The sequence below is a fragment of the Simochromis diagramma genome, unplaced genomic scaffold (genome assembly GCF_900408965.1).
Source record: "Simochromis diagramma unplaced genomic scaffold, fSimDia1.1 OVJJ01000333.1, whole genome shotgun sequence".
Classification (NCBI taxonomy): Eukaryota; Metazoa; Chordata; class Actinopteri; order Cichliformes; family Cichlidae; genus Simochromis; species Simochromis diagramma.
The window spans coordinates 2,794,757-2,817,238 of NW_024386765.1; the positions used below are offsets into that span (position 1 = coordinate 2,794,757).

Below are 22,482 nucleotides of genomic sequence, written 5' to 3' on the forward strand. Positions count from 1 at the left end.
TAGCAAAGCCAGTGAAGGTCAGCAGATGACAAACCTGCTTGCAAATTAGCTCACCAGCACAGGTACTAGTCTCACCTCATGTGACCCATGCAGTTTTTCCACTGCTTTTTGAAGTATCATAAAGCATCTTTGCATTCCCATGCAAAGATACTTCACTGCAGTGAAGATACTGAAGTATCTTTGCATGACAATTAAAATTATCCCTAATTACAGGGACCTTTGCTGGACCTTGTTTTAGCTCCTTTTCCCTCCCTTTAGGCCAACCTTTTTCCTGATTGGCTGGCCCTCATAAACAAAAGATTTCAGGAGTAGGTGGGCGGCTGTGAGTGTGAGATCTCACTGAGATCATAGAGAGCCAAGTGTAGAAAAACTTTTTGAAATGAAGTACTTTGAAGTAATTTATTATTTAAAATTCATATAGTACGTATATACACAGCAGAAAAAAAGGTAAATGAATAAGCGGTCTGCCTTAAATTAGTGTTATTCATCCTATGTTAAACTACTATTTTTAACTTCAGAAATAAAGTCTCAAAGTCACGCTTTGTCAACATGCTTTTGATAGTGTTTAAGTGTGTGGTCACATCTTTCCTCGTGTGCACAGGGGGAGCAGTGTAATGTGGTCCCCGACACCATAGATGACATAGTAGCAGATATCGGACAAGAGGAGAAGGAGACAGGTAAACACACACTCACATACATTCTTTCCTAATTAAAGTTGTTCAGGGAAAGACCCCAAACAAGACATAATAGATTACCTGAGAGCCTCAGTGTTTAACTAATTATTCAAACCCCATGATTATAAGATATTGCATTCCTGTGCTTTGAACTTGCCTCTTTGTTCGCAAAACTTTTACTTTAACTATTAAACCTTGTTCTTGGCAAAATGAGCAGCCACAATAGGGATTCAGTGTCTTCAGATTATCAAGGACGCACGCACAGCTCATTACAGACACAACTGGTATCATCTGAGACTCAGATGGAAGGTCACACAGTCATAACACACATCTGCCAGGGCTTTGTCTCCACCCTGCTGTGTGCAGGTGGGCGCCCCACAGCTCCAGACCCCCACAGTTGCGTCTGGAGCAAGCCCTGCCCTTATCAAACATACCTGATATTCTGTGATGCAGCAGAGATGTTTTCAGTCTGGACACTGATGGCTGAGGCTCTGCACATGAAAGCTGTTAGTGAGAGTTAACTGTTTGGCATAAAGTCATAAGACGTTCATTATGACGGTTATGACAGTAGTTCTATTTTTATTTAACCATTAAACTTTATAGAAAAGACAGTTATGTGAAAAAGTTTTCACAGTTGCGTCTTCTACAAATTGTTAAGAAGGAGAATTAAGATGATAAGTAGAAGCAAGGTGTTGCTATTTAAATCAACCTGATCACGGGGTTTGCCTTGCTCTGTAAAAGCACAGGTTTTTGTTTTAATTCAGACTCTACAGGACTCAGTCTGGATGTTAAATCTTCAAATCAAATTCAAATTCAAATTTTATTTGTCACATACACAGTCATACACAGTACGATATGTAGTGAAATGCTTGGACTTAAAGTAATCTTAAAGTTCATGATAGTAGGAAAAAGAAACATCAGCATCTGGACAAACCACAAGCCTTTTGTAACAATGTCCTTTGGACAGATGAGACCAAAATAGAGATATTTGGCCAGAATGCACAGCACCACGTTTGGAGCAACCCAAACACAGCATTTCAGCAGAAATGTCTAGTATCAACTGTCAGCACGGTGGTGGAGGGGTGATGATTTGAGCTTCTTTTGTAACCACACGACCTGGGCAGTTTGTAGTTATTGAACATAAATTCCTCTGGACGCCAAAGTATTCCAGAGTCAAATATGAGGCCATCTGTCCAACAGCTTGTTCCAAACAGGACAATGATCCCAGACACAGCAGCAAATTTACAACACAATAGCTGACAAAGAATTCAATTACCCAATCGAAGTCCAGACCTAAATTGAAGTGCTGTGATGGTACACAGATGCCTGTGGTACCTGTCATGTTTGGGTCAAATCTAATAGATTTACAAAGTAAAACACTCATAAATATTGTGTTTTACGTCTGATTGCCTCAAGGCCTTATGACATCCTCCACACTTTGCACTTGAACATTTAAAAAAGTGATGATCACCCCTTTTGTTGAATTTTGAGTGTTTTAATCAACCTTGTTGCATCTGTGGTGTTCATAGGAAATGAATGGGAACTGAACGACCAAATGAAAGACCCACTGAACTGAATTTGGTGGTGAAAAATGTTTGTTATGCTAATTTAAGAGCTATTAAAAAAAAACTGGTCAATTTTCACCGGACCACTGAGAGGTTGTCCCCAGTCCACCTCTGCAAACATCAATGGACTGACTCAACTTTGTAAAGAAGAGTGGGCCAAAATTTCTCCTCAACGATGTGAGAGACTGATAAAGTCGTATAAAAAATGACTTCCACTTTCAAATTTGAGATGCCCGTCAATCAAAGTGAGGTCTAGATGAATGTAAGTGGATGCACGGAGGGTGTTTCTTCTTTTCCACCCAGTGTACAGTTATTAAGGAGGAAATTACAGAAAGGAGGCTGTAAATATGTTTTCAGTGCTGTTTTAAATGGCAGTCTGTAAGGACTGACACATGTTTGTAGACACTGAAGCAGTTTTTCAGATCCAGAGGTTACTGCCTGCTGTAACCTGTTTTTTAAATCCTGTTTTTTAATGGTTTAACGGTTTTTAGCCCATATATGGGTTGTCGCATGACATTGTTTATGCTGCGCGTAGATGTTTTAGCCTATTTCTACTAGAAGTGGCTTTGAGAAGAGGGAAGGTTTTTGCCCACACAGCAGAATTCTTAACAAGGATCTCCTGCCACCTAATGAATGTTTTCCTCAGTCAGTCATGAGCCATTTGCTTCTTTCCCCTCCTCTGTTCCGCAACCTGTCCTCGCTTTCTCCCTTATCTCTGCATGAGATGACACTACAGAGATGAGTATCTATTTGGGCTGATCCCCCAGGTCCACCTGAAGCTTTGACGCTTTCGCTTACACATCAGCTCAACGCTTCTCTTACCTTCCGCTTAGTGTTGGCAGTTCCTTTCTTCCCTCATTCTCCTGTCATTACACTTTATCCCAGAGAATTGGACCCACTCACGTTTGTCTCTGTGGCCTGGCAGTATATTCTCTCTCGCCTCTCGTCTCATTTTCTCTGCCTTTCTGAAGCCCTGAGGGAGCATTATTAATTGAAGCCAGTACCCCTGCTACTTCTTATAGCTCTGCTATCACTGATAATTGGACAGGACATTCACAAATCACACTCCTCTCCAGCTTCTCCCTTCAGCTCCTTTCTCTCCCCCTCAGATGTCACTTTGTGGCCTCTTGTGGTCGACTACCTGTGGTAATCACCTTTGGATGCAGTTTTTATACAATCAATGTCAGTGCAGTCCCTCATCCCTCACCCCTCCCACTGCATGTGACAAATGACTTCAGCAACTTTGCTGGAGTGAAAAGGAAAATTAAGTTTTGCAAAAGAAAATTTATTTGCTGAAAAAAATGAAATTATTCTTCTCCCAGTCATCCCGATCTTTCTCTCGTAGATGACACACCTGAGACGTGCATCTACTCAGGATGGTCTCCCTGGTCAGCTTGTAGCAGCTCTACATGTGAAAAAGGTCGCCGGATGAGACAAAGGATGCTGAAGGCCCAGCTGGATCTCAGCGTGCCGTGTCCCCACACTCAAGATTTCCAGCCCTGCATGGGCCCAGGATGCAGCAGAGAGGGTACACACACACACACAGACACACACAGGTATTATTTGACAGATAACTCATGCAAATACACTCTGCAGTTTTTAAATGGCAGTTTCATTTATTAAGGGAAGAACATTATTCAAGCCTACCTGGCTCTGTGTGATAAAAGTAATTTGTTAACTCATGAATTAAATGTGACTAACCACTTTTTTTCTTACTTTCACTAGCTGCACCTAAGACTGATTACTGTCACTTGAACCGAATCTAACAAAGTAAAGTAGGTTAAAAAGAATCCCTAAAAGCAACACATAATACAACAATCGAAAGAAACAGCTGAGAATATTTAAGTTTGAGATGTAGTGCTCAAGTTTTCCTGTGGTTTCTCTGAGCACCGCTCCGACCTTGGAGTGAATTTGCAAGGACATGAATACCTGGGAAGATTGTAGCATTGCATCAACACACCCTTAAATTCTTCACACCAGCAAACTGCAAAAGCTTTAGCTTTTATAGAGATCATCACACTTACTGATGATCAGTTAATCAGGCGCATTTGATTAGCAGCACCTGACTGCTACTTAATACTGCAACGAAAACAGAGTGTTTAGGTTTGCTTAGATTTTCACAGCACTTCGCGGAGTTCTGTTTTTTTTCACATGGCTGCATATATTGGGGGGAAATATTTATTTAAACTCCTGTTTTAATTTGTAAGTTTGCTGACTTACAAAGAAGTGAACAGTCTCAAATTTTTATGGTAGTTTCATTCTATGGCCCAGAATGGATTGCATAAAAGTTTTAAATTGATTTGCATGTCATTAAGTGAAATAAGATCCCCAAGCAAAGCATAACTAGTAAATAGGGATGGCTATCGTTTAGGTTTTATCTGATACCAGTACCAAACCGGTACTTTTGAAACAGTGCCGGTGCTTAAACGGTGCTCGAACCGGTGCTTAAAGAATGGAGAACACAAACTTTGTTCTAAAACCTCTTATGTTTAGCTGTTTTTTTGTAAAAAGATAACAATGTTAGCCTTTTCTGCGGCTAGAGGGCACATATTGTATCACTCTTGGCTTGAAGCAGTGCTTAATCAATGGAAAAAACACAAACTTTGTCCAAAAACCTCTCATGTTTAGCTGTTTTCCACTTTTTCTTTGGTCATTTTAGCCTTTTTGGCCAGGGTGAAGGGAGTATCTGCCATCAAACAAGAAGACAGCCGCATGTAACTACGACGGTGTTTGCTAGTTCACCTTACATACATTAATGTAATAACGTGGTTAGCCTACTCAACGCAAACTACACACGAACAACATTAAGCTACTCACGCAGAGAAGAACGGCTGCTGCCATCATCATCATTTCTGCTACACTGGCAGGGCTAGGGGCCAGGACTCTACTCTTTGGGTTCTTGGGGGATGTTGCTAACTCCGGGTCCGATAACAGGCACCACACCCGCAGTAGGTACGGTGCATTTCTCGGCTTTAAAAAAACCCGCTATGTGTTGCCAGGTGTTTCATCAGTTACCTCCTTTGACAGTATCACAGTATCAGCTTAAAGCACTTGTTGCAGGCTGCTGAGTTTGCATCTTTTGCTGTGAAGTACAGCCAGACTTTTGACCACTTCGCCTTGGGCATTTTTAATCTGTAGCTCTGCTCTAAAAGAACGTACGTACCTGGGCCCGCCTACTATACATGGAAACATAAAATGATTGGCTAGAATCTGGAGTGTATCACATCTCAGGGAAAAAAAGCACCGAAATAAAGCACTGAAATGTGCGCTGCTTTTCGGTCTGGTTACTACAGTTTATGTCAGAACCGGTGCCATAATGGCACCGGATACCGGTACCCATCCCTACTAGCAAATGGTGGCAAGAAACCAGGAGGGGTTCTGGCGCACTCCTCTTTATAGAAGGTCTCTAAATCTTTTATGTTGCTTCAGCTCTCTCTACAGATTGTCCATAGGATTGAGGCCTGGAACCTGGCTAGGACATTCCATCACCTTAATGTGCTGCTTCTTTAACCACTCTTTTGTTGCCTTAGCGATATGTTTTGGTTAAATGTCATGCTGGAAAACCCATCTTCAGGGTTCAGGCTGAGGGAAGGAGGTTCTCATTCAGAATTTAGCAGCACATAGCGCCATCCGTTGGCCCCTCAATGTGGTAAACTTGTCCAAAGCATAATGTTTCCACCTCTGTGCTTGACTGTGGGGATGGTGTTCTTGGGATCATGTTCCTTCTTTATTTGAGGGTGATTGATAGTCATTTCCAGTTTCTCCCATTTCCGAATAATCACATCAACAGTTGTCACCTTCTCCGAAAGCTTCTTGCTGATGGTCTTGTCGCCCAGCCCGGCCTCTACAATCTTGTCCCTGACATCTTTTTTTGACAGCTCTTTGGTCTTGCCCATGATAGTGGAGAGGCTGGAATGGAAGAAACCTTCTGTGGACAGGTGTGCTTTATACACACGCAGTGGATTGAGACTCTAAATTGGAGCCTGGATCTTGGCTGTGTTGTAGGGGATCAAACACACATTTCACAATATGACATGCAAATCAATTTATAACTTTTATATGTTTGTTCTTGATTTTTGGTTGATATTCTGTCTCTCTCCATTCAAATGAAATATTAAAATTTGGAGACTATTTATTTCTTTGTAAGTGGGATCAAATAATTATTTTCCCCTCCGTATATATTCTGGTAGAGGTCGAACGTGAAGTTCTTCTAGACCCCAACAGTAGATTGCAGTGAGTGTACTGGGCAGGAGTTCATTTAAGTTTTGTCTGCATTAATAATGGAGGCTTTAGAAGAGATTAAGATTTCTCAGCCAGATTTATTTCAGTAAATATCGGGTGACTGTAGCTCAGGAGCAGGTCAAATACTGATTGGAAGCTTGGTGGTTCGATCCCTGGCTCCTCCAGTCTGCATGTCAAGTATCCTTGGGCAACCCCAAGTTGCTCTCTGATGCATCCATCGGAGTGTGAATGTGTGCGAATGTTGTTAGAAAAGCACTCAATTTAGAGACAGTACTTTTGTGATTGGGTGAATGTGGCATGTTGTATACAGCACTTTGTGCACTCCGGGAGAGTAAAAAAGCGCTATATAAGAATCAGTCCATTTAAATAATATTTATACAGTTGTGTAGAAGGACCTCTAATAACCCTGACAAAATGCAAATGCACATCATTTTTCATCTTCCTTATTAAATTTAAAGTAACTGCTTTTGAATTCCTTCTGAGGACGGCCAAAAGAGAAGATTTTTACCTACTAAAGAGCCCTGAAAACAAAATTCTACAAATAACATTATAAAAATGATCTAAAATACAAATTCAGAAGTAAAAAAAAGATGTCCTTCACAGTGTGGAAAATAGACATTTATTTCATTTATTTGTTTTCTCCTACTGTAAAAGTTAAGAGCAACTCTTGAGTGGCACTAATTTAGATTTCTTTAATGTCTTTAAATTGTGACACCATTACTTTTAATTAAATACCTTCTTATACAGTAAATTAGGCATTTTAATTAAACATCGTCCATCTGTTTTTGACACGTCTGCCCACATGCTGTGGCAGCAGAATAATTACATTTCTATATTCTCTCCAAACACATGCAGCACACGTCAAAACAAGCTTAAATTGTTCTGTTAAAGCTAATAAGAACAACTGGAGGACTGTTTAAGTATCTGTGCAACACAACTAAATGAACTCCCTCTTAAAAATGTGCTTTTAGAGTTTTGGACTTCTGGCTTCCAGTATGATCTTGTTATTGGTCCTTTAAGCCAGTACAACAGAAACAAAAGATTTAAAAAATGAAAAAACATTTCTGTTATATAATGTCTGTTTATTTTTGTGTTTATTGTTATATTCTCGACCCTTGTTTCATTTCAAGAAGGTACGTTATTATGACTAGTAAGTTTGCCACAAGCCAAATCAGCATTGTTTGTGTCCTCCTGCTGCCCCCTAGTGTAAAATAAATTAAAAGTTGCTGTTAATTCCTTGAGTGACATAAATCTCAGTTTCAATCTGATCTTCAACTAAATGTACTACTGCAGTGAACACATTCACAAATCCTTTAACCATCTTTTAACCAAGTTATCAACATAAATTACGATCTGTAATAATAAATAAATATAAATTTGTCAGGTGTTAAGATCCCCAGCATGTAAAATGGCACTAATAATGCTGATAGTGTATTTATAAAGCCAAATGGTATTTAGTTTGCAACTTTCTTGGGTCCAAAAGTTTGAATAGAGATTTCAGGTTAACCACAATTTTGAAATTTCAATCAGTTGTTAAAATTATTAAAATGTATTAAAGATACTAAATATATATAAATAAATAAATAAATAATCAAAGCAGCCAACACTCACTTGTCTTCTGCACCCAGAGGAAAGCTGGGGAGTGCTGAACTGTTTTTTACCTCACTCTGCTCCACATCATAAAACCTTAGCAAAACCAGTATGTTGGCATGGCTACACATCAGTGCCCCCTTAAAATGGTAATGCCAGATAGATAAGTTGGTCTCTAGTGGCTGGTTCGGAAAAATAAATCTCATGTCCGATGGAATAGAAATTGTAATGTAAGTGACTGAATGTATAACTAACATGACAACAACCATTTTTAAAAATGCTTCAACAAACTAATGAGTCTCTTCTCTTCACAATTTCAAATTCAGTCTGTTAAAAAAGCTCATCACACTATTCAAAGTTTAGCTTTAGCAGGAAGTTTTTGTATTCTGTAAAGGTGTCCTGACCTAAAAAACACAAGTGAAATGCATTTGTGTTCCCCTGAAGAGAGGGCAGAGACCTCACTACAGGAAACCTGGACACTACACCACCTGGGCTCATTGCTTTTTCTCTTTGCCATTAAGCCGAGTCATCATTTCACAGCTACAACATTGACTACTCTGGCTCTCAGTCTCATCACGGGAATGTTCAGCTTGTTTCAAGTGGACCTAAACCTAAACTTAATAGCGACGAAGTTAAAAATACAATAATACACAAACAATAATTACAGAAATTAACAGAGCAACGACACGTGGAATGTCACAGTCACAAATTGTACTAAATGAATCAAAACACAATTTTGTAATATTACATTAAAAAAAGTTTGCATTTCCTGTGTCCTAATCCTTTTAGAGTTTGAGACATTAAAATCGGATCAACAAGAGGGGCAATCGGTGAACCCTCGAAATAAGCAGATTAAAGCTTCGCTATTTATCTTATTCCAAAAACAAAACGCACTCAGTGACTCTGGGTGGTTCATTGTGGCTTAAACCAATTGAATTTTGTTCCCTTGGTTATATTTCACAGCCCGGTGAAATTATTTTCTACCTAAATTCCATTGTGACAGTTTAGGTTATTGTTATGAGGGATTACTGTGCGCTTATGGAAGGAAACAGGTGGCACCTTTGTCATTAAAAAGTAAATCTCCAGCTAGCTACTATGAAAGCTCCATTTGAGAAAAAGGCCACGCATATCTGAAGATATGTTTATATAGTTTCATCAAGGGAATATGTGACAAAATACAGGAAATCCCTAATCACACAGAGTAAACACAGGTAATTGGATACCCTAATTACTTCACTCAAACATAAAAGATTATGTGGATCAGGTCTTGGTGCCGGATGGCCTGCTGCATCCAGGACACTTAAATCAGGATTTGATTGTGTTTATCTCTAAAAGAAATCAAAGCACCGTGCTTTCAATCTTATGTTAAAGCTAATAAGAGCAAGTGGAGGATTGTGTATGTGCGGGAAGCCAATTATCAGTCTGACACAAAGTGAGGGCCCACACACACAAACATATTTACTAAGCTGGCAGTTCACGCTAATCTAGGTTATCAAATTACTTTCAACTTTTTCCACATTTCTTTCCTCCTACTCTCAGTTTCTCTTTCTTCTTGCCAAATGAGAAACTTTTTCGTCTGATTTCAGTCAGAGTTGACCTTTGCTTTAAAAAAAAATGACAGCAAGCACACAAACGAGCAGAAAACTTCGGAAGTTTGCTTTTACCCGTTTTTCGGTGAAGTTGTCAGTTTGGAACAAATACTGAGAGGCAGTAAAGTCAGCGCCTGTCTGCTCCCCACCCACCTCCTCGCTCTTCTTCTTTTGCTCCCAGGATGTCTACAAGGCCTCAAACTAGTGAAGCTCCAGCTGTTCAAGGCTCAACAAGCCTCTAACACACACATGCACACACTTCCACCCCTCACTACTCCTCTTATTGATTACCAGCCAGCAACATGGATAGCTTTTTGTTCCTGAGCGCCTCTCCTTTGTTTTCATTTAGCGCTCCGTTAGTGTGCAGTGGGAGATGGATAATTGCAGGGTTCATGCTGGGGCTGGATAGAGGCCGCCTCCAAGGGTGATTAATATTCCTGGGAAATATTTTGGCTCTCTAGAGGCCTCATCCAAGCTTCAAATACCTGTATCTTTTATTAATGATTCACTTAGCTCTGCTTATTAGGCCACCTCTGATAAGTAACACTATTCTCAGTTTGGTAGGAGGCTTATACATTTCCAAAAAGAAGAAAAAAAGAAAAACCCATGCTAAGTTGCTTGAAGTTCATTCGTTCCTTCTTTTAAAAAAATTCTTACAAAACGATCTCTTTGTATCCGACTCCCTTTTGTCACTTTTGATTCACTGTCTTAGTCGCTATTCTCAGAAGAGGTGTTGGAACAAGATGGCTCATACAGCGTCTCTGTGTAAGTGAAGAACAGGGAGATCCCGAAGCACCATTCTGGCTAATAGTGATAAAATATACCAGAGTGGAACCTTGTTAAGTTCGAGAAGCTGCAGTTCACTTTTCAGCTGATACACAGCGAGGTCATACATATTGACTTCCACTCCCTGAAGGCCCCTGCTGTGAATAAGACTGTCCCTCAGGCAACTCGCCTTATTAAAAGAGAGTTAAGGCAGTGTCCGAGGAAGGGCTTTTTTAAAAGTGGCACGTTCAACTCTGAGATGACTGAACAGTCTGAAACCTAAGCAGCTGTGGGGGGATTCTGGTTTGGTGTGTAGAGAGAGAATCCTGTAACTCAAGTGCTCCTGTATGGAGTCTTTTTGATGAGGACCTCTTGACTGAGATAGTGAAGCTGAAATAGCTCACTTGGGAGAGTGCTAGACTGAAGATCTGAAGTTCCCATTCCAATACTGGGTTTTAGCAGCAGAAAGGCTGCTTCTGCAGAAGGCACAGGTGGGACAATAAAACACGTTTCCTGCTGAAATTACTTTTCTTTGCATGGAAATGTTGGGAATTTTTGAGTCTTTTTTCCGCAATGGTTTAAATCTTCTAGGATAAAATGTAAAACATCTAAAGAAGCTGACATTTCAAAAGCATCTTCTGAAAAAATGAAATGGAGTGATTTGCTTAAAATTTAGGAGCTAAAAACAGCACTTCCATATAAATAAGGTAAGTATATTAAAAGTTAGACTTATTAAAAAATAGTAATATGCAGCATATAAAAGCTGTGTCTGTAATATTCTGTAAAATCAACAATTTTGTTTTTAAGACTTATTCATTTGTGCTCTGAATCTGGAAGGTTCTGAAGTTATAGAATAGAATAGAATAGAATAGAATTCAACTTTATTGTCATTGCACATGTCACAAGTACAGGCAACGAAGTTTGCATCCATCCAGAAAGTTCTTTAGCCATAATATAGATATATTACAGAAATAGGTCTGTTATAGGTATGAGGGTACAAAATATGGGTCTATTATGGGTATGCTACAATGTACACGGTATGAAGGTAGGTTATGAATATACTATAAGTATAAGTATGTGCAGGCTGCAGTGAGTGTACAAGCTATGAACAGGATATAATTATGAAAACTATACAGAAATATGAACTATGCAAGTTATAAACAGTTTTAAACAGTTGTAGAATTATAATTATCGTATTGCACAGAATGATTGTCCATACAGCATTTTCTATAGTGGAGTTAAGGTAAGTGAAGTATGTGGATAATGTCTACAGAGGCTATATAAAGTGCTTGTGAGTGGTGGTTCAGTCCATGTTATTATTGTGTGTATGTTGTCCATTTGTTTGTTTTTATCCATTGTGTTTGTGTTCAGTTATATGTGCATGTCACTAAGATTCATGTCTTATTGATGATCCCGCTCATCCTATTGGCTCACTAAAGCGTATACATGCAGGGTGTTCCTTATTCAGACTAATCTCAATAGTCCGCTCAGTGCGGCATGACGTCAGGCACCCTCCATTGATTCTAAACGTAGAAGAGGATGGTCAACCCACCAGGTACTGTCTGATAAATCTGCAAAAAAGGGTATGAGGATATTGTCCAGTAATCCTAAGGCCACTGTAGAGTCAGCATTGGTTGGTAACCTTCAAAAGAGCCACTTTAGGGCAATTTTCTGCCACTGAAAATCTATAGGGAGCTGCAAGAATCCATATATACTAGTCTGAACATAAAAGGTGTAAATTAAAATCTTTTGCCACATGTGACTGCTCTGCAGTGGGTTACTTACTGTATGATTATTTGGTGTCTGGTGTTATTATTATTATTATCATTATTATTATTATTATATTACACAGCATTACATCAATGTCATGTTTGTGGTACATTTGATAAGTAAAGAGCTGAATTTCAACACTGGCTTTGAATTCACTTTCATAAATCCAATAAAAACAAAAACTGAATCTGATAGCATGTTTGGGCTTTTGAAACAGAGTAAAACTATTCAGGCCACTTTTAGTTCTACCTGTGTTTTTATGTTTTTATTTTATTTGATAATGAATAAATACCCAATTAATAGCTTTGGAAGGTCCCTTAAGAAGCCCGGAGAGCTATTCCTGAACTTACAAGGAAATTACACAAAAGCTTGTCTAAGAGAATTCAGGCTGTGACAAAGAATAAAGGCACTCATATCACATACTGACTAAACTTATTAGAATTATAAAAACTCTGGTTTTGCCTTATATACAGTATTTCCATGTATGTTTGTAAGTTTTCAATCAATAGGTTTTTCCATTTTCCCAGAGGTGGGTTAGGTGAGCTGCTTATTATTGTTTTAGTGTTAATATACAGATAATTTAGCTTTTAGGCTCTGTTGATCTCATTCCAGTAACCAGCTGTGCTTTGCAGCAGCTGATATCAGCTACCTCACTGTCATACAGACACAGGGCAGCATGGTGGCTTTTTGTTTTCATGGCTGCCACTTGTAAGTCAGCAGATTTAAATAAGGACTCTCTTTAAAATTGAAAAAACTGATTTCCAAGAATCTGACCTTTAACCTCTCCATGTCTCTTTTGAAACAAGGAATGTTCACAAGGAAAAGTATTTTGGCGACAGTGTATGTTTTATGACGTCTTGTGGAAACAGACTTCCAGAGTGTTACTTTTATACTGCATACACTGCGCACAAATTACAACACTGAATTTTGCTCAAGTACAAATGCTGGTGTTTACTCAGTAAGAGTCTGTCGTCTGCTTTCTCTTCCTGGTGGACAGAGCCCTCGACGTGCATGATGTCAGAGTGGATCAGCTGGTCGGCCTGCAGCGTGTCCTGCGGGATGGGGATGAGGTCTCGAGAGCGATATGTCAAACAGTATCCCGAGGACGGCTCGCTCTGCCAGCTCAACACTGAGGAGACAGAGAAGTGTGTTGTCAACGATGAATGCTGTGAGTCTATTTTTTTCTCCCGTATGAACAGATTGACCCAACCAACCAAATTAACAATGCCTTTAATTTGAGCCAGCTGCTACATTTCTTTTTCGCATAGAGTTTAATGTAGCCTGTCGTCTTTAAATTAGAGCATCTAATTTCACCGTGTTTAATATGCAAAATAGTCCAACCAAAAAAAGAAAAAACGTTGTCAAAGAAGCATAAAAGAACAAAGTGAAAAAATAATGACATAAATGAAATAAATAATGCACATTTAATTGGTGAATAAGGTGTATTTCACGGCCGTAATATAGTTTAGAACACATGTATTTATGCTCCTAATAAAACCATGAAAGAAGCAACAAAGTTACTTCAGCAATTTTATCTGGATGTTAGCATTAACATGCACTGGTACCAGAAAATGTGTGTAGCTGATAAGGAAGTTGTTCCTATAGAGCCGATATAAGGTTGCCAGATCGTATCTGTTGGGCAGGATATATGTGATTTTTCTCTGAGGGCATTCAGGCAGCCATTTCTGATATCCATTTTGAAACAGAGTGGGGGGGACTGGACTTCTCTTAATGCAGTGCACTTTCTGCAAACATCCATCTGTCCATCTATCCATCCATTATCTACTGCAAATCCAGGACTAGGTCATGGGGCAGCGTTCTAAGCAGAGATGCCAGACTCCCTCTCCTCACCAACACCTCCAGATCACCTGGGGGATGTCAGTGGTTGCATTACACCTACTTTACACACCAAGAAATGTTCTCCAACTCTCACTTTGGGTTACAAATGTAATAACATAAGTAAAGTCACTTACATTTTTACATAAAAACAGGTTTTGGAAGTAGTAAAAAGTAAAAATGATGTGTTTTGTAGTCTAGGAGGAGTCTGACTGGCTCAGATCTCTGAGATTAACAGACAGAGGAAGCTTTTTATAATTCCCCCTGTAGTGTGGCTGAAGAGTGTGTAACTTGATAAACAGTAATAGCAACAGAGGTTATGAGCTAACTGACCCACATGGATGCCTTTTGTGCCTGAGTCTTGTTACACTGTCCATGCCAGTGGCTTCATTGCCGTAGTGTCTGTTGCTTCTTTGTAGTTTGATAGGAGTCGATATTGCACTATTTGTGATCATCTTTGTTTGTAAGGTTTTTATTGAATTCATGAGAGACACGCTGAGCAGATATGGCTATTCAAGGTCGTCAGACTTCTAGCTTTGTTCCTGGTATTCACTAAGTGAATGATGGTGAAGGTTATCTGTCTTGTATAAAACATGTGCTCTGTATTTGTAAATTTGGAGAGTAGCCTGTTTTATCTCTTGAGTACATTTGCATATTAAAGGAGCAAGGAGTTTTTCTTATTAATGGTCAGAATTAAGTGGAAACTGAAGGAGAGGCAGATCTATAAGCTCTTTATAAAAATACAGAGTAGAAACCATCGTATTTACATCACAGTGGTGGCTTTTTTTTAAGGTTTTTTTAAAGGCAAAAGGAGTGTTTTTTCTCCTACTTGTCCTCTATTATTGATCGGTCGGTCAAATTTGCACAGTAGTTATTCCACTGTGCTTAAAATACTAACATATATTAACTGAAAGTGAACTAACGATACATTTTTGCCGTAAATGTTCAATTTTGAGCTGAAACTGATGGATGGAGATGGTTTTTGTATTCTGTCCTTCCAACAGCACCCAGCAGCTGCGTGGTGACTGAGTGGGTGGAGTGGGATCCCTGCAGCGTCACCTGCGGGATAGGCATGAGAAGAAGGGAGCGTATGGTAAAGATGCCCCCTATAGATGGATCCATGTGTAAGACCGAGGTAGCTGAAGTGGAGAAATGCATGATGCCAGAATGCCGTGAGTCAACAGTTGCTGTTTTGTCATATGTTGTTTTTTTGCATGAGCATTTGTTGGTATATTAGCACTTCATTTGCATTTTATTTTAGCTGACTGTAATGAATGAGCAAATACTATAATTACGTGTGTGTATCACTTAAACCAGATACCATCCCCTGCATGCTGTCGCCTTGGTCGGAGTGGAGTGACTGTAGTGTCACATGTGGACGGGGGATCCGAACACGGCAGAGGATGCTGAAGTCTGATCCTGCAGAGTGCACTGAAGAGCTGGAGCAGACAGAGAAGTGCATGCTTCCTGAGTGTCGTAAGTGCTCTTTTGTTGTTGTTGTTGTTGTTCTTAGGTAGATACCGGGTACAGCTCACACTCTCACATCTAAAACCAGCCAAACACAAAAGAGCGCTGAAGATTAAACGATCCCTGTTTGCATTAACTGAACAGGATTACATGAGAAAAGTGGAGACTAAATATTTGAAAGTAATACAGAAAGCCAGAGTATATTAACATAGTAACTAGTTACCTATTAATGCTAATATCTGATCACATCAGCTCAATGCATTTGGAAATTTGGAGGTGGCCAAGATAACCTGCTGAAATTCAAACTGACCATTAAAACGGTGACTAACATTGCTTTAAGCTGATAGGAAGGCAACAGTAATTCAAAATAGCCACTTGTTACAACCATGGGATGCAGAAGAGCATCTCTAAACTCGCAGCACATTGAACTTTAAAGCAAATAGGCTATAAAAGACCACATCGAATGCCACTCCTGTCAGCTAATATTAACAAACTGAGGCTATTTTGCACAGACTCACCAAAAGTGGACAATAGAAGACTGGATGTTCTGATGAGCTCACCGAATCTATGCCAGAAGGAGTTAAGGCAAAAGAGATCCCAATATGATAAACTGTGAACTGATTCCTGATTTTTTTTTGTGTTTTCATTTCAACTACAACTTCAGCTGATATGTAATAATGGTGTCCTTTCTACAAAGATCCCTAAGAATGCAGGAAATAAGAGTCTCATCCTCCATATTTCCTCAGATAGGACCCTGGACTTCATCTGTGCCCCTCCTAATGCTCAAACAAAACCTACCCCCTGAGGTATCAACCTCAAAAGTCACATTTTGGTCAGGCTTTAATGATATTACTAAGAAAGGTGTTAAAAAGTGTTTTTTTCTTTCCTTTTCTTGTTTGACTATAGAAGGGGCTAGTTAATCAGGGTGTCAGTGATTTCCTCCAGGACTAAAACAGTGGCGCTGCCACACTTACTAGACATAAATCACACACAGCACAGAGTCATTCCCATCTTCATAGCCAAAGAGTAAGATTTATTGTCCTTGCCCACAGTGTATTTCAGTAATTATTTAACATGCCCCCATCACTTTTTCTCAGACTTGGGGACTATGTGGAGTCATATGTCATTGCTTAAGAGCTGAAACTTGCAGAGCAGGGGGACTGGCAGAGAATTGACAATAGTAATCACTTGCCTTTGAGCACAGCAAAAAATTTTTGTATGATAAATTAGTCACGTACAGGGTTAGAAATTAACCATAAACCGTTTCGTTGTGTTGAAGATGTAGCAACTTTGCATGAAATGAATTCAGCCCATTCACCTAAATTGACCACATGCCACATGTGACTAGTAGCACTATAGTGTGACAAAAACATGACTGAACACCATATTGGATTGGTCATTTCCAATCACGATATAGCATGCACTGTTGGCTTTTAGAAATCTTTTATCTGCATTAACTTTATAATTTTGGTATAAAAGTGAGCAGCTGCCATGCTCATTGGGAGTTGATCTGTATAATGTGAATACACTAGTTGCATGTACATCCAGAGAGACACAAAAGTTAAGTCTTAGGCTACGTTCACACTGCAGGTCTTAATGCTCAATTCCGATTTTTTGATCAAATCCGATTTTTTTGTCTGCTTGTTCACACTACAAATAAAATGCGACAGCAAATGTGCTCTAGTGTGAACGCTCAAAGCGGCCCGCATGCGCAAAAGAAGACGTCACACACAACGCGCTCTGTTTAGACCCAGAGCAAACAGTATTGTTTGACTGATGGCCCTTAATATAAAGACTTCGGACTTTACGTTTCCCAATTTTTGCTTTAAGTTATTTTGTTATTTACATAATAATGTAAATAACCTAATAATTATCCTTATTGCTGTTTTAGAGAGGAGCGGTGCTTCAAAGGATAGTTGCAGATTTCTGTCAGAATCTGCAGATTATACAGTACAAATAAAATGTTCACGTTTCTCCAACGTTGTCTTCCCAACAGTTTCACTGACATCTACACGGGATGGCCAGGAAGCGTTCGCGATGTCTTCTCGGGCGCTGATAATTGGCGTCTGTCTTGTGTCGGTGACGTAAAAGACTGATTTAATGCAACATGACCGTTCAAACAGCAGTCGCTTTCTAAAACATCGGATATGTATCGGATTCAGTACCACATACGAAAGTGACCCAGATCGGATTTGAAAATATCGGATTTGCGCCGTTCACACTGTCATACCATGATCGGATATGGGTCGCATAGGGTCAAAAAATCGGATTTGATGCGCTTTCGCCTGCAGTGTGAACGTAGCCTTAGTTAGCATGGTGTGCAACACTCTCTTTGTTCCAGACTCTTTGTTCTGGGCTGTAACTGTAAATGTTCATCAGCACTCACGGTGTCATGCTGGTGACAGCACTGAATCAGGATCCAAGCAAAAACCAAGAAAGAAATGGATACAGAAATAGAAAAATGGTATAATAATATTTAAGGGCTATGTAACAATGAACCAGCAAAGTCAAGACAAAAGCACACTAAGTAAACGCCAGAGAGAAGATAATAAAGTCAAGTGAGCTCACCAATCCTGGAGTAGCTCTTTTTAAATTTTGTGCCTTTTATTCCTGTCTTTCCCTCCATGTTTACCTTTTCCCCTTCTCTTCCTTTTTTCTTTCCATCTATCTAGCTGTCGACTGCATGGTCTCAGAGTGGACAGAGTGGTCAGAGTGCAACAAGACCTGTGGTAAAGGACACACCATTCGGACCCGTATGATCAAAGTGGAGCCACAGTTTGGAGGCAGCTATTGTCCTGAGACCATCCAGAGGAAGAAGTGCAAGCTCCGGAAGTGTCGGCGAAAACCGATTAAGGAGGAAGAGGTGCCAGGTTGGTCGTGGTAGTCTGTTGAAACTGCTTCATGTAGCATTTAGACATTTTAACGAGCCGATGTTTTAGATGGTTAGTTGTTTTATTCCAGCAAAGCAATTTAAGTCAGGACTGAGATACTAGACAAACCCTGATATGTCCATCTGCAGCTGTTTGTTTTTGGTGGCATGGCTCCATGTGGGACCTAGCTAGTTAGACGTGAGTAACCGTATCAACAGATCCATGAGGTTACATTGGCTCGCGATGACATCGCCTGAGTTTGATTTTGTGACCTGTTTAAACTAAAGTTGTTTCCTGATAGAAATATAGAATGTGGAAATATACCACATTAACAAATGTGACGCACAGACATTAAGTCTTTAGTATCCATGTCCACAACAGAAGATAGTCGATGCAAAGGGTCGAGCAAGAGTGCAGACAAGCATGAGAATACACAGAGCAGAGATGTTCAGTGAAGCTACTTTCAGCTTCTCCCTTATTCACAAGAGACTGTTAAAGTAGATAGCTCCACATGTTTTGATTTGGCCGATCATTCTTTTTGCTCTTAAAAAACACGAGATGCCCTTCCTGACGCAAGGGATTTGTCTCTCCTTCCGAGATCGAAGCCTCTGTGTAAGAGAAATAATGAACAAATGTTTAAGTTCAAGCAATTTTGGGATATTTTGCTTTTCCTTGTAATTTTTTCTATTAACTAAGAGTCTGTTTTATTCCATCAGGTTGCAGGATGCAGCCGTGGTCTAGCTGGACAGAGTGCACCAAACCGTGCGGGGGAGGGATCCAGGAGCGTTTCAGGGTGGCAAAGAAAAGAACAAAGTCCAAAGGCTGTAAGGACAGGAAGGAGATCCGTGCCTGTAACGCTCGGGAATGCTAGGGGGCACTGCTAAGCTACAGAGAGGCAGGGAGGTGTGCAGTGGATTAAACATGAAAATCAGAATTCATTAAAAACAGTGGTGACAGAGATTGATTTTTTTTTTTTATGTAGCTGGGAGGAGACGTACAGGATTATTATGGGTTATTATTGGAAAAATCGGAGGATTTAAGTAAGGATTTAAGAAAGGGAAGGAATAAGAAGAATAAGACATAATGACATGCTGTTTTAGTGACGATTTTGTGGACATTTAGTTAACTGGGTTGATTTATTTTCCTTTTAGAGCATAGTGGAAGTATTAGAGAGAAAGCCTGTGTCCTGCAAAAAAAAAAGAAGAAGAAAGAAACCTGACGCTAAAGTAACCTAATACATATTTTGCAACAAACTTTAACTTTTTAGTTGGGTTTTGTTTACTCCTAGTAGGAAAGTATTTTCTGTGTATTTTCACCAATATCTCCCTGTCCTCTGCAGCACCTACAAAACATTGATTTAGCTACTAAAAAATCAGGAGCTGAGCATTTTAATGAAAGCTGGATACTTTTAATGTACGGTTTATGTAAAGGCTCTACTGGGGAGAATTCAAAATTAGCATTAGCTAAGTGGATTACACGCTCTGTATTGGAAATATGTTAACCTGCTTTGTCCCCATTAAGATGCCTCCTATAACACTACCAGACAACTTTAATCTGACCATTAAATGCCATTAATACTGTGATACTACTTTACTTTGATTTAGTGTTTCATCCAGTGCTACTGTAATATTAAGATTTCTTGCACAGGAAAAATATTAGTTCAGTGAGAGCTATTATACTCAAAAGAATATTATGTACATCTGTACTATAAGGTCAGACACATGGTAACAGGAGGAGCAGGGTGGAGAGCAGTTGCAAAGCAGCTTGTAGTGACAGTGGAGAAGCTGGATGGATGAATGTGTAGAAGGGAATCAGCCGGGATTGTGACCGAGTGTGAAGTTGTGATCTGTCTGGAGTAATGCCATGTTTAATTATTACTCTTAGTTTGTGTGGTAAAAGGATGCAACTTCTACCTGGTTGGCTGAGGGAAAATGAAAACTACATAAAAGACAATGAGAAAACGCACTGAGTGGCTCTGTTCAAAAAGCACAAAATCCATCTTCTAGTGTGTCTAGTTCACTGACACATTACTCATTATGTAAAATGTTTAGTGCACACCATTTTCCACTGGGCTCTGTGAAGGGCTATTTTTTGGACATGTGCAGTCACTGTAAGGGTGACAGTGAAACAGCGATTGCATTGCAGAGCCAGGATAAGTCTTCCCCTTGCTTTCAGACTTCAGGCTAAACAAACTAAGTTGGTTCTCACAAACATCAGAGGATAAGTTTATACATCCAACTCAATTGGATCAGTGTAAAAGAAGCCTGTTTCTCAAAATGTTAATGTGCTACTCCAGTGTTATTGTTGTATGAAATAAACTTAACGTCAGATAATGGAAACAGAAACATTTTTAGGATGTATTACCCACTGCTTTAAAAATGAGCTTCGGTTCTAGTGAGAAAAAAATCCCACGGATTGAATAATTGACTGCAAACTAACTGTGAAAATCTTCTTCTTCTTTTTTTTGCAAGACATAGATGGTAACACAGAAGTCTCTAAAAATCTGAGGATATACGTACATTCACTATCTAACCAACGCATATAAATGACACTGCTATGTAATTACTAAAAACCACTTTCCTTATGAACAGACCATTTCAGTGGAGATGTTTTATACTGTTAAAATGAGTCTTTATATACTGTACTGCTGTTTATCTGTCATTTCAGCTGATGTAGCATCAAGCCTGCGATAGCTCTCATTCTGTCAGAAGAGTTTATTTTAGCATGTTCAGAGGTGATTATGTTTTATTTGGACATCACGCTTTATCAGCTGTAGTTGCGGTCGTAAAACACTAGCGAAATGACTGTATCTGCTTTGTTCAGACGGAGCCTTAGAAGTGTCTTAGACATCTTACACATCTGCTGGCTGTAAAAGGCATATGTACTGTAGAGGATATAGAAGTTTCTACAGTATTCAAACCTGTAGGATAGATCAATGTACAGCAGACTGTTACTGGGACCTTGGTTACAACACATTTTTCCCATGTATTGTTTTTACTGCGCTTTGTGAAGATAAAATCGATCTGTAAAATCTTTTGGGGATTTTTTTTTTTTTTTTTTTGCATTACTTAGCAGATTTTGTTGCATTTTTTTTATAAGAATGTCAACACAAAGGTGTGTTTTCTGTAGATGTTTTCTCTGAAGTCACTTTCTTTTATTTACAGGGCTCTTTCTTTTGTTTCTTTATGTCTGTACCATGTGACTCTTTTGTAAGAAACCACCTTTACAATAAAAAAAATGGTAAATGTGAGAGTCATGGTGTCATTGCACTAATGAAGCTCTTCCTTCAGCATGTTGTGTAAGAACCAACAATGACAGCAAGGTGACAAGTGAAGAAGCAATATTGTCCTTCAAATAAAAAAAGAAACACATACAACTTTATAATAACCACCGCTAATAAATAGTTCCTTGATAACTAATATTAGGTCTTGTATAAAGTGTTAAGTGATGACTACAATACTACAAAATTGATCTGACTTAGTCAGACTATATTTGCTGTATTTAAATGCCTTAAGGATGAGAACAAACTTGCTGATCAGTAGTGAAACATTGCAAAACACCAATTTATTATTCTTTTAATTCATGATAAGAAAATGACATTTTAACAATACTACTGGTAAGTGGATATTAGTTATCATACCGCTGTTTAATGTTAAATAATGTTAAAAGTTATATAAATAAATAGCAATAATAACAGTAGTTATTGCATCCATGAGGCATAACATTATGACCATCTGCCTAATATTGTGCTAATTCCTCTTTTGCTGCCAAAACATTTCCAGCCTGTGGAGCCCTGGACTTCTTTAGACCCCTGAAGGTGTGCTGTGGTATCTGGCACCAAGATATTTCCAACAAAGTTGTGTTAATTGCAAGCTGGGGCCATTATGAATCTGACTTGTTTTTTCCAGCACATCCCACAGATGCTCAATTGGACTGACTGGCCTGGAGAATATGTTGTCAACACCTCAAACTTGTAGTTCTCCTCTTCCTGATACACTTTTGCTTTGTGGCAAGGTGCATTATAATGCTGAAAGAGGCCACAGCCATCAACGAATACCTTCTCCATGAAAGGATGTACATGGTGCGCAAAAATCCTTTGATTATACGTGGTGGT

At 39.3% G+C, this 22,482-nt stretch overlaps 1 protein-coding gene across 1 annotated transcript in view; it reads left to right on the forward strand.

Moving 5' to 3' along the window:
• spon1b (spondin 1b) overlaps positions 1 to 21,618 on the forward strand; it is a 107,897-nt gene extending 86,279 nt beyond the window's left edge. Inside the window, exons 10-16 of the mRNA XM_040035916.1 lie at positions 602 to 677; positions 3,585 to 3,767; positions 13,193 to 13,363; positions 15,036 to 15,203; positions 15,349 to 15,507; positions 18,171 to 18,368; positions 19,085 to 21,618. Of these exons, the coding sequence (XP_039891850.1) occupies positions 602 to 677; positions 3,585 to 3,767; positions 13,193 to 13,363; positions 15,036 to 15,203; positions 15,349 to 15,507; positions 18,171 to 18,368; positions 19,085 to 19,239 (1,110 nt within the window). The 3' untranslated portion in view covers positions 19,240 to 21,618. The remainder of the gene's footprint in view (positions 1 to 601; positions 678 to 3,584; positions 3,768 to 13,192; positions 13,364 to 15,035; positions 15,204 to 15,348; positions 15,508 to 18,170; positions 18,369 to 19,084) is intronic.
• Positions 21,619 to 22,482: the final 864 nt, after the last annotated feature.